The 13881-nt window shown below is 35.3% G+C and overlaps 1 protein-coding gene across 3 annotated transcripts in view; it reads right to left on the bottom strand.

Moving 5' to 3' along the window:
- The window catches only part of ESF1 (ESF1 nucleolar pre-rRNA processing protein homolog), a 78760-nt gene that overhangs the window by 38848 nt on the left and 26031 nt on the right, over nt 1–13881 (bottom strand). For all 3 annotated transcript variants that reach the window (XM_003411416.3, XM_023550005.2, XM_023550006.2), the window contains exon 9: nt 12974–13135. In XM_003411416.3, the coding sequence (XP_003411464.3) occupies nt 12974–13135 (162 nt within the window). The remainder of the gene's footprint in view (nt 1–12973; nt 13136–13881) is intronic.

Raw genomic sequence — 13881 nt, 5'->3', positions numbered from 1 at the left:
TGGAAAAGAAGCACTTTGACACAGGCTTCGGAGACTTCCCATAGGTTAAGAAAGATCCAAGGACAGTGAGATCATAACCAAAATTCACAAAACAGACAAACCATCATGAACTAGAGTAAGCAGCAGCAAAAAAACTGTAAGGCAGACCCATAAAGACCAGGTATGAAATATAAAATAAAAAACCCAGTGCCGTCGAGTTGATTCCGACTCATAGTGACCCTACAGGACAGGAAGAACTGCCCCATAGTTTCCAAGGAGCGCCTGGTGGATTTGAACTGCCGACCCTTTGGTTAGTAGCTATAGCACTTAACCACTATGCCACCAGGGTTTCTGAAATGTAAAATAAGCACATTTAAAAAAATAAAAGAGGGAATTAAAAGATCAGACTACCAAAAGAGATAAGATGGATGGGGGGGGGGAAGAACTTCCTGAAATAAAAAACCTAAATGAAGTTATAAAGTCAATGGCCAAGTTAAACAGCAGTGTAGAGACAGAGGTGAAGGAAGAATTAATAAACTGAAAGACAGAATTGAAGAAATTACCTAGGATGCTGCACAGAAGGTTGGAAAATATAAAGCTATGAGATACAGAGTAAAAGTATCATACATATCAAATAGGACTTCTAGAAGGAGAACATAAAGATGATGGAAGAAATGTCCATTAGGCCTTTGTTCAAATGTCAATTTCTCAATGAAACCTCCCCTAACTGTCCTGTTTAAATCGCTACCCACTCCCACTCCTAAACTTATTTCTCATATTGGTTTTATGCTTTTTTCCCCATTGCATGTAATCACCACCTGACATAGTATATACTTTATCCATTTATGTGTTTACTAACTCCCTTCCTACCCCAATACACACATACGCACACACTAGAATGTAGAGAGCTCCATGAAGGCCTACATCTTTGTCTGTTTTGATCAGTGCTGTGTCTCCAGTGACAACAACAGAGCCTAGTACATAGTAGAAACTCAATAAATACGTAACAACAACATACAGATTAAAACGATAATGAGATACCATTACTTATATACTCAACTGGCAAAAACTAAAAAGCCTGACAATATCAAGTAATGGTGAGGATGAAGAGCTATGGGAACTCACACTACTAATGAGAGCATAAAACAGTTCAAGCTCTTGAGAAAACAATTTGGCAAGATATTGTAAAAGTAACGAGCCTGTTCCACAACTAAGAAATTCCATTTATATCTAGGTGACAAGTTCAAGAATAGTCACAAAGGCATTGTTTATAACAGCAATAAACTACAGTAACCGGGCAACAGAAAGAATACTTACATCAAAACACGAAAAGCTAAACCTGCTGCCATCCTGTCGAGTCTGACTCACAGCGGCCCTATAGGACAGAACTGCCCCATAGGGTTTCCAGAGTGGCTGGTGGATTTGAACTGCCAACCTTTTGGTTAGCAGCTGAGCTCTTAACTACTGCACCACCAGGGCTCCAAAAACTTGTAAGATGGACTTCCTTGTAGCAGTGAAAATGAATGGCCCACATCTATACGCATGGACATGGATAACTCACCAAAACAGAATGTCAACAGCAAAAGGCAAGTGACAGAAGACTATATAGAGGATGCTTCTGTAAAGTTCAAAATCACAAAACTAAATACAGACTGTTTTAGGATACATGCACATGTGGTAAAACTATGAAGAAAAGAATGGGAATGATTAACACAAAATCTGGTTTCATAGTTTCTTCTGGTAGGGAAGGTGGGGAATGTAATTGGGGAATCCCAGTTATGCAGGGGACTGCAGATGCTGGCAATGTTCTTTCTTAGCTGGGTACACAGGTGTTCATTTGATTATTTTTCTTTGAACTGTTTATTTACAAATAATTATGCAAATCTTTTGTATCTATGTTTTTTTTAAATGAAACAGAATTTTTAAAAAGTCAATGATAAATATGTGCTAAGCTAGCTTTCACCTATCTTTTGTCATTTAGTCCTCATCAAAATAATTGGTACTTAAACATAACAGGTATTTAAACCCTATTTACAAATTCTGACTTTAAGTCTTCTATGCTATTTCCACAATCTCAATAAACTGTTAATGCTATCCCAAATTTCATTATAAGCAAGTTCCAATCTATAGACTGCATTTCAAAAATCTACCTGCAAATTCTGGGGTGCCTATTTGTTTTCCGCCCTAGAAGAGTTTCAGGTGACCACAAAAAACTGTTAATATATAAGGATATTCCGAGGCTTAGATACAATGAGAACAGTATTTCTAGGTCAAGTTCAAAAAGTTTCCTGTTATAAAAATAAAAGGGAAACGAAAAACACTTCAGTTTCCCAAGCATTCCAATACTTAACAATCTTTACAACAGATTGTTACATCTAATTCAAGTTAGATTTTTCTTCCTGCGATCTAAGGATTTTCTTCCACATTTACTGACGTCTTTAAACATATAGCCTGACTTGTTTCTAACAAGCTTTTCCAAATAACTATTAGGAAAGCATTGCTTTCCTTAAACTCTTTCCTATCATGGTAGACAGAAAATAACTAACTTGGAGTCTATTCCATCGACAATGTTCTCTATATAACATAAATATATATATACATATACATATGTATATATAAAATACAGAATAAAATATTAAAATTTAGGACTTCAATGCTTCCAGGGCTTGTCTTATAAGCAAGTACTGTTTCTATTCTAATGAATTCTCTAGTGACAGAATCTACTAAGAAAATCTACTTCAGGTCAAGTACTTTTTGGATCCAAAAAGGTATCAGAATCTTAGAACACCAATTAGTAAAATGTATGTCTAGAAAACTGCAATGTCCAACAGCAAATATCTCCTTGTGCTTTCACAGAAAGGAGTATTAGAAACCTAAAATAAAATATATGTTATGACAATCTAAGGAAAAGTTTGGTGAATTCCTATGCAGGCAGGCTTCCCCAATTTATGTAAGCCATTTCTCAGGGAAACACATGCCTTCTAAGTACAGGTTTCAATTTACTACTATAGCATGTTATTCCAAATACCAAAACTCAAGTTAAATTATTGGCACTTATTTTCTGGCAGGTTTTCAAGTTTATGCCAAATAATTTCACAGTAAACAGTTTCCTATAATGGGCTGAGCTAAGGACATATTTTACTATAGCTCATTTGATGAGAGTACCACCACCCGCCCTCAGTGAAGATTAAAGTGAGGGAGGAAAGGGCCTTTACATTTTCATCCCCAAGTAAGATTACATCAAGTCAACACTGTCAATATGTAAGAAACAACACACGGCACCTCCCAGACGAAACCAGCAGATTCAGCCTGCCTAGCCACCAGTACAAGCCACAGAAATTTTTACTGACTTCACCTTGGACTTTAAAGCTCAAAATGATCATTTCACTATAGTCAATGTGCAATTGTCTACTAACGGTTTAACCCAGAAAGACTGAGAAAAGCTGGCAAATCTTTCAGAGCACAAAATCTGGACCTATTGTAGCAACCAGATTTTTGGCTTTGTGTATAAATTTTACTGGCATTTCTAGGTGTCTTCACAATTTAAAAAATAAAAAGTTTCCCAGTTAGCACTATGAAATAGTGAAACTCTTTCAAAAAAATAATACTAGACAAAAGACATGAAGATTTTTCAGTCTTAGGAATTTATCCCTAAGAAAATTCAATATGATGTTATTATGTTATCCATAATAACAAAACATAATTCTAAAAGGTATTCAGAAACATCAATATAGTTGTAATAAAACAAAAAGCAGAATTATAATGGGGGTATAATAAAACAAACTGTATACTTACGGAAGATAATGTGTAAAAACAAATGTGTTAAAGTAGTAAGCTTATGAGTTATATGACTTAAAAAAAAAAAAAAAAAAAAAAAGACAGCCATACTAAAACAGTTGAAAGTAAGTAGTCGTAGGGAATTTTGTTAAAATAATATATGAAACATGTGTAAAGAAAAATGATTGTTTGCTAGCCAGGCAGTTAATACGTAGAATGATGATGAGGGACAACCACAAATAGAATAGGCAAAAGTTATGCTTTAAAGACCAAAGACTTCACTACTTCAAACAATCAACAGAGCTGTGGAAAAACAACACATGCAACAAGCAGAAATGAAGGAAGCTCTCTTCTTGAACTGACTTCAGGCAGATTTTAAGTCCAAGGCAAAGTCAAAAAAAGTGCCACGGGCTGGAAATTGTGACTACAGAAGCAAACAGTACAACTGAGGTGCTGCTCGTTCAGAGGGAGGGATGGCACTGACAGACTCCTGATGCTTGCAGCCAGAGGCCCTCATTTACATATTTAATTGGGATCATATGGGGATTAAACCAAGCAGGCCAATTAACTGGGAAGTCATAAGGTATGGAATTTTAGCACTTTCTAGCATAAAAATATTATTTGTTTTTGTTTTAGATCTTTTTTTAAGCTTTTTTAAATTAAATATTAATATTATTAAGGGAGAAACCCTTGTGGCATGGTGGTTAAGTGCTACAGCTGCTAACCAAAACGTCAGCAGTTTGAATCCACCAGGTGCTCCTTGGAATCTCTATGGGGCAGTTCTACTCTGTCCCATATGGTCGCTATGAGTCAGAATCGACTCGATGGCAACGGGTTTTTGGGTTATTATTATGGGAGAAAATAATCTTTTTAAAATAACCCAGAAAACACTGAAAAATTGTACTGGCAATTGTATGGAGAAAAAGTACTAGCAATATTTTTAGATAACCCTAGCTGCTTCTCATTTTTATCACACATTCCACAAATGACTCAACTGCTTTTTACACAATATAAAGTTCTAGCTCAGTGCCCTACAAAGCTCTTGATAATTCAAGAAAGGCGCACACACCTAAGTTTTGAATTCTAGCCATATGTGACTTTGTACAAAATAATGCATTACAACCTTGGTTTCCTCTTCATCATTATCACAACTTTCTCCACAACCACTGCAACCATGGCTCTCTCTGTCATAAATGTAGCCGGATGTAAAAGATTAGCAAAGAAATACATTATATGTAATAAAGTCTAGTGGGAAGAGGACAGGCTAAAGACCACCTCAGCTCTATGTTAGTTCTTTTTTAAAAATTACAAAATGATGGAATCAATAGATGAACTCTGAGATCCTTTTTGACTTTAAAATTAGATAATACTAAATCACTAGAACAAAGAATCTAATACACCAAGGTTTTAGATGTTTTACCCAGTCAAACCAATTCCAAAGTAACTCTTTATTTCCTAATCAGTTCATTCAACATAAGCTGAATGATCCCTCATTAGAGATAAATATGGAAATTTGAGCATTTTGCCCATTGGAGTCTTTCTTAAAAGCAATCAACCAACCAACCATATTTACCCAATTTATTTTAATTATGAAAGTGATCTATGCTTTTTGCCGAAGAGTTCAAACACAAAAGGGAACAAAATAAAAAGTGAAAGTTCCTTCATCCTCCTCCTACTCTCAACTCTATTGCCCTTAGAAGTATCTACTCAGATCAGTTGGGCGGGTATTGCTACAAACTGTTTTTCCTATACATAAAAAAAGTTAAAACATACTTATGCAAAAATGGGGTCATTACCATACACGTTAGTCTGTAATTTGTTTTTTTTTTTAATAGAACAGAACAGTGGTCATTTAGGTTGTTTCAATTTCTCAAAATAACCCATAAACCCATAACACTGCAATGGGAATCCTTATACAGCGGCTCCAGACTGATAGATTTTGGGAGGGAGGGGAGGCACAATAGCCCCACAAGCGTTTTCAGATATCTCTGGAAACATAAGAGATAAACTTTTAATTACAACTGTAACACTCAAGAACAGAACTGTATAGTTTTGAAAAGATACTCTGGTTATCTGATTTGGGCAAAGTTACAGTGCCTTCTAAAGGGAGTGGGTTCAGTACGGCTTCCACTGGAGCTAGAGCCGAATTGCTCAGGACAACAGAGGAGAAGCTGAGACTGGCCATGGTGGTCCTCATTCTTTGCTTTTTTTTTTTTTTTAATGTAGCAATAAACTTTTAACAGTTACTTAGAAAACAATAGCTTATGAGGATGCCAAATTACTACTAGCTTGCTCTGAACATGTTCTGCTCTGGCTCTGGATATAAGGATTGATTCCTTATATCACATGCTAACAATCTTAAGGAGCCTTGGCGATGTAGTGGTTAAGCACCTGGTTGCTAACTGAAAGGTTGGCGGTTCGAATTCACTAGCTGCTCCACAGTGGCAATCTGTGTCTGTAAAGACTACAGCTTTGGAAACCCTATGGGGCAGTTCTACTGTGCCCTACAGGGTCAACATTGAGTCAGAATCAACTTGACGGCACACAACAAGAAGAGCTAAAGATCTTTTAAATTGTTAGTGACTTGAGAGAAATTTTATATCATTATTAACTGTATTTCTTCAAGTTTTAATAAGGTTAAGTTTTTTGCACTCATATTTTTAGAAGCATTTGTGTTTTTTTTCCTATGAACTGTCTATATCAGTTGGACATTTTCTACTGGATTGCTGTTCTTTTGTTAATTTTCAGGGGGGATTTGTATAATATAGATATTTTGTTATAGATGTTGCAAATGTTTTCTGAAGATAACATAAATTTTAGATCTGCAATTCTATGAATCTTAGGTTGAAATTTTACTGTTAAAACGAAGATGCTTCAGGTAAGTCATCCTTATATCTATGAAAAACAGAAAATTCTGAGATAATTCATGTTACATATGGTTTTAAAATAATCGTTATTATAATAGCATAGTTATACATAATAAAAACTTCCTAAAAAGATAATTCTTAAAGATGACAACTTCTAAGGCCATATGTACTTTTAAGAACAAATGATATAACCCATCTCTTGTCAGTACAAAAAAAGTTAAAACATACTTAACCCACTTCTGGAAAAAATATATTTATACTGAGAACAGCTGCAGAGCTACTAACAATCTAAAATTAAGAAGTCTAATCTATGTCAGGAACTACTGTAAATTTCTTTTTTCAATAAGAACAATGTTACTGGTAAACATCAAAAAGGTCAGAGGTTTAAATCGTTCAAAATTTGGTTCACTATATTTAATACACTGTTAAAAAAAAAATCTGGGATAAATGCAACCTACCATTTTAATTTTCTGTTTCAATATAATAAGTGCAAAAAAGGTCAACCAAAGCAATGAACTATTTATCCTATGTCACAGAGCTCAGGGTAGGCTTAAAGGCTGTATTTAAACTCAAAAACATGATCATACTGAACATTCTGAAATCTATAACCAAATAAAAACAATCCTGTTCCAACTATAAGAATGTATGTTCAGTTCTCTCCAATTCGAAGCTCTGTTAGCTCCAGCCTGGTTAGCAATCAAAAGGATTAACCCTCTACTTGCATTTCAGGCTACTGTCCTCTGCCATGGGAAACCTATCATCAAGGGGGTAGGATACTTATAGGCTGTATCCTGCTAAATAAAACCCACTGCCATCAAGTTGATCTCAACTCATGGTGACCTGATGTGCCCCATAGGGTTTTCAATGGATGATTTTTACGAAAGTAGATCGCTAGGCACTTCTTCTGAGGTGCTTCTGGGTGGACCTGAACTGCCAACCTCTCTGTTAGGAGATGAGTGCGTTAACCATTTGCACTGATCAGGGACTCCATACTGATAAGTAAGCCTTTCTATGTTGGATCGGATTCAGTGGAAGAGTTATTCTCTGGTATGAATTAAGTATAAAACTCGATGAATCTCAGTTTGTGTGTCCTTGCTACTGATTATGTATATTCATTAGAATTTATTTTGGAAACAGTAATTTTTTCAATAATCTGAAAAAAAATCACTTAAAAAAATCAAAATATCATCTCCAAATGTTAATCATCTTCAAATAAATATATATTTATTTTCTAACTTTTAACTTCACTTTATATTCCCTTTTTTAAATAAGTTTCAAGTAAAATAGCTGTGGTATAATTAAATTTTAAAAAGTCAATAAGAAAATTAACTGGGATGGCTATTCATCTATACACAGTAATACAAACATGATTCTTTTGTAAAAGACTATAAAATATCAAAGGTACTCAAGACTGCTTTAAGAAATTACACCCACTCCTCACGTGAACATGTAACCTATCGACATAGTTAGGTTCCAAAGACCAGGTCGTTGTGTGAAAATCAGCCATTACACGAAAATGGAGGAAGGCCACATCAGATCACAAATGGAGGGTGACTATATTATCATTTGATAACTGCCAAATTAGATCATTACATAACTGCCAAACCACTGAGGATCATGGTCCAGCTAAGTTGACAAGTAACCATTACAGCCCTGGTGTTTGTTACTGCCATGTGTACATCGTTAATATAGAAAATAGTCAGATAATAGATTTTTTTACTATTGTCATAAATGTGAAATGTCAGATAATGAGAAAGTCGTTAAGAGAGGAGACGTAATGTTTTAAATGAGACTCACGCAGAAAAACAGTGGAGCTATTCAAACAACAAATTCTCTTGTTTTCTTAATACATAAACTCAAACCTAATGCACTCAAATTGACTTTTGCATTATTAGATTTACCTTAAATAATTATTATACTCATCTGTGTCCTGCTTTGTCTGCTATACATATAAAAGTTATATTTGAAATTAGAAAGTCAAAATACGAGGCAAACTGAAAATGTTTTAGCTTATTTTAAGTTCGGGTTTTCAATGTAATGTTTTCCTTTGCACTCAACTCAAAATTTTAAACATCTGGTTATTAAAAATGTTCTGACCAAAAAACCGTTTTTGTGAATATATTTCAAATAATGGGTACACTGGCAATAAATGGAAACACAGAAATAGCCAAAAGTAAATAGTGAACAGATTTTGAAATGTCTGCAAATTAAAATATTTGAAAATGGGCTGCCTAGCAAAGTGAACGTCCAAGTGATTCAAGAACAATGATTTCTGAATAAAGAATGAATAATACAATGGTCATGTATACATGTCACTGAGGTCTGTTCCCAATGGAACACTGAACAGAGGAATGCAGATGAAAGAGTTACATAATTATATCCAACTCCTGAAAGAGGAAATTTTCATGGAAAAAGGTAAAGGGAAAAGAGAAACAAAGTATAAAAAGCAGATACCAGAATAAAAATAGGATTACAATGGAAAAGAACGGAGGAAAAAGCAGAGGAAAGGGAGAAGTGCACCCTCACTGCACATGCCCGTCAGTGGGAGTGACGAAGAGCTCCTCTTGAGGGTTGAGACAGTCTTCTCTACTTCCATGCCTTCTTTGTAAGAGTAGGGCAGTATCCTAGAGCTCCGGGTGCTCCTGACAAGATCTCCCTCATGACACTACTCACTACTATTATAGCTTGAAGATCGTTAGTACACATTTTATTATGCCCTTTATCCCCATTTAAGTCTGTCATCACAAGAAGTCTACAATTTTCGTATCATACCTTCTCTCACCACCATTCATCTGTCAGTTTGTCATAGTGTGGTGCCTTGGGTGTTGCTGTGATGCTGAAAGCTATGCCACCAGTATTTCAAATACCAACAGGGTCACCCCATGGTAGACAGGGTTCAGCAGGGCTTCCAGACTAAGACAGACTAGGAAGAAGGACCTGGCTATCTACTTTAAAAAAACTGGCTGGTGAAAACCTTATGAATACCAGCAGAACACTATCTGATATGCTTCTTCTCTCTCAAAGGGACCTACAATCCATTGATCCTCTCGCCTTTTCACCATCCCTCAGCCTAAACGTACCTTCATTTCCTTCCTAACCATAGATTCTATGGCCTGTCACAATTACTCTCTTGCGTGTGTACTCTCAGTCTCCTTGTTCCCCTCTTGCTTGGTCATACTGAATGACAAAACTTTTACTTTGGTTTCATCCAACTCTCCCTTTACCCCACATTTGCTCCACACTGCTAAATGTAGCTGAAAACAAACAACAACCAAAGAAACCCCACATAACTAAGCTGATTTTCCTTACTTTACATGGCCATGAACTTTAAGTGCACCCTTACTGCTGCTCAGCAATCCTACTATATTTCTCTCTTTCTTACTCTCTTAGACAACCACTTCATACCTTCTTTTTTTTCCAAATGTCTAACACCTTTTTCTTCATCCTTATTCTCAACTGATGATCTTCCTACTTCATTAAGAAAAAACAAGTAGAGGAGAACCACAAGCTCCCACCACATCTACCAATTATCTGCTCCATGACCATATTCTTTGTCTTCTCTGCTGTTATAATGAATAAACTGTCCATGCATATCTATCAAAGGCCAAATCCTCCATATGTGCAAGGAAATTCCTTTCATGTACCTAAGGGCATAGTTCCAGCAATCTTCCCCTCTCTTCTGTATCACTTTTTTCTGTCTCTAGTGTATCATTTGCAGAAGCACATAACACGCCATTAGTTTTCCCATTCCCAAGTGAGCTCTCTTGACCTCAGTTCCCCTGTTAGTCGCCATTTCTCTAAATCCATTATAGGAAACTCCTCAAGAGTTGTCAAATCAGGAGCCTATAGCGACCTAAAAAGGGGGATGTATATGGAGCTCCACTTTACAAAAGAATGCTGGCTAATAAATGTAAAATGAATGATAGAAATAGAAAACCACCATTTTGCAACCAACAAAGTAATAACTGACAAGAAATTATCATCAATGAATGCCAAACAACCAGATAAAATGTTGGGGAACAGGATATTTACAGAGCATTATTCCATAAGCTACAAATTAACCAAGACAGACATTATTACCACTATCCAAATGAATGAACTGAGGTTCAGAGAGATTAGCTCATTTATCTCATGTCTTTTTTTTTTTTTATCATGTCCAGCATGTAAATTAAAAAGCCCTTTACATTTACACACACACACACACACACACACACACACACACACACACACAACACACGTATGTACAAAGGATTTACAAGAAACAACACTGCATCTGGGACCTTAAAAATACTATGGTTGAGGACTTTAAAAAATGCACTGTATGTTACAATATCAATTTTGTTCTATTCAATTATCAAAAAAATATCCAATGTTGCTGAAAATTTCATGATACTGGCACTCTTACTCAACTCCGTATTGAAGGCATTACAAACTGGAAAGCAATCTGGCAATAATCTCAAGAGTCACAAAGTGCTCATGTCCCTTTCTAGTAATTTCACTTCTGGGAAGCTATCCTATGGAAATAATGCAAAATATGGAAAATACTATAGATTATTTATACCATCCTAGATGCTTGGCATCTGCAAATCTCACACCGAGGTTTCGACACTGGCAGTTTTTATAGCTTGTGAGAGAACCACAGGTTGATCCACACATATGTAAAGCTGCTGTGTCAGTAAGGAAGTCATGTAATTAACTGACTAGCGAGTGAGCCTGATTGCCAGGACCAGATTCTCATTGTAGCCTGATGGCTCACTACTAGTGCTCATGTGCAAAGAAACATTTCTAAAATGGAGAGAAAAAATAAAACAAAACAAAAAACAAACTTTGTTAAAAAATATTTTTTAAATTAAAAGGCACTAAAAAGCAAGGCAATTACTTGGCTGGTGATGAAAGTGAAGAGATCTAAGAAAGTACTGACATTTGTGGATTTGGGATCTGTAGCTGCCTTAGAACACATTTCTTTTCAATGTCTACTGCAGTGAAAGATTAGAAATACAATTAAATATTCAACAATAGAGAAACAGTAAATCAAACCACAATCTACCTAATAACTTAAATGATAAATGCTATGAAAAAAGAAGTAAGTTATAATTTAGGTCACTGATACAAACATATAAATCACTGCTGTGCACTATAATTATAACTACGTCATAACCTTATTCAAAGGAAAAAACACTGAAAGAGAATAACTACTCCAAAATAACAGTGCTTAAGTTAGGGTAGTGGAACTACAGATAATTTTTCATTTTTACATTTGGAAAATACTTTATATGGTATTACTTCCACAAATAAAAAAGTCAAGATAAAAATGTACTGCTAAATAGAAGAGGGAGCAGTTTCCAACTCGATTCATGATGTCAGCATTACCCTGATACCAAAAACCAAGGACACTGCAAGAAATGAAAACTACAGACCCAATATTCCTCACTAACAGAGGTGTAAGAATCCTTAACAAAATACTCGTAAATCAAGTTCAGGAATATACAAAAAGGATGATACACCTTAACCAAGTGGGCTTTCACCCAGGAAAAATGTAATACAGAATATTTTTAATTTTTAAACGACTGTAGTTCTACAAGTGGTTAGTTAGTATTCTTTCTCATAGAGGCTGATCAAGACCAAAGAACTGCATCCTTGTCATAGAAGTATAGCCGGCTGTTAAAAATATATACATATTTAAACCACAGGAATTTGCAAAAACAGTATTACTTGCAAAAACACATGCTGATTGTGCCTGGGCTGTTGAAAAATGTGTATCTTAGAGAACATTACTGTTTTGCCTAGCTTTCAGCTTTGTTTAGCTTTGACATGTCCTAAAAAAATGGTAAACTTTGCAAGGCAGTTATAAAAATCATTTACTATGCTGTCTTTTAAGTATTCACAGTAAAATTGAGATAAAGAACTATGTATTACACACTTCGTGTTAGTGGGACCTCACTAAGGACTAGTAGACATTATAGTGGAAAAGGCCTCTTACAAATTATATATTTTGCAAAGAAGTTTAATGACTTTACAGTATACAGCACCTGGATTCAAATTTCTATATCCCGAAAATACTGGAATCAAACCTAGGAAAGACCTACTTTCATAAATGGACAGGAATAAAATGCAGTTAGTAAATCAAAGAAATCAATCAAGAACAAACCGGCAAGAGTCTAAAATGCTAGTCCCTGAGAGAGTTTTAAATGGTTTATGCTAATACACCATGTTACTCGAAAAAACATTTCTACGAAATAAGGCTTTTGAAATTTGTTTCCAAGAAGACTTAATCTTCTTTTCCTTCATAAAATGCACTGACCATCCTAAAACGAAGAAAAACACATGGGTATTTAGTGTTTAATTCTTACCTGGAACCCACTTAATTTCCATTTCCATATCATTTTCTTTGCCTTTCTTTTCTTTTTCTTGAATAACCTGCAAGAGCTGCCTATATTTGGCTATTTGTGCTTCGTCATCCTTCTGATTTTTCTTTGTTTTCCCATCTTCTTCTACATTGATTCCATCGTCAGCTAGAAACAACAAATAAGCAATACTATTTAGTAAAAAAAAACAATTAATTCACTTCTAACCAGTGTTTAGATCTCACCATCACTCCAGCACCCATCTAAAAGATGCTTTTAGATACACTGCAGTAATAGGATATTGACATCAGACAAACTTAATATTAAATGATTTAAGTGAAAAACTTAGGTCTTGTTTATAATAAAAATCAGTTGCAATATAAACTAGTAATGTCATAGTAGTGTGGCTGGCAATCCACCCTTTTATTAAAACTCGTATTTCAAAATATTTTGGAGGCCTAACACCCTGAGACTTCTTTTCCCTACCCAGCTGCAAGGAAGCAGGGATGGCATTTACCCCTCTTTATTTCCCCCCCGCCATTCTGTGCAGTGGCTTTAAAAGGTTATGTCCAACAATAGGAGGCTGAATTTCATGGGATGAATTTGGTACATGGATTTAGCTGTTCAGACTAAAGAGAGAGACCAAGGAACTTGCTTATAATCCAAACCTAAGGATCCTGAGTCCTTTCCATTTGATAGCAAGCAAGCATGCTTACTCTCGGGGTCTTGTTAATATATTAAAAATAAAAGTGAATAAATTCAGAGTTAATTCAGTTAATTTGCATGTGTGGACAATCACTTTTCCATTTCCTAATTTTATAAAAATAATTACAACACAATGGGCAACAGATACCAAAGAAAGGCAATACATGCAAAGTTTGTTTGCTCTACATTTGCACTGTAAGTCAAAAACA

Source organism: Loxodonta africana, chromosome 24, assembly GCF_030014295.1.
Source record: "Loxodonta africana isolate mLoxAfr1 chromosome 24, mLoxAfr1.hap2, whole genome shotgun sequence".
NCBI classification, from domain to species: Eukaryota; Metazoa; Chordata; class Mammalia; order Proboscidea; family Elephantidae; genus Loxodonta; species Loxodonta africana.
Note: the sequence above shows the minus strand (reverse complement) of the source record. Positions and strands in the feature narration are given on the sequence as shown.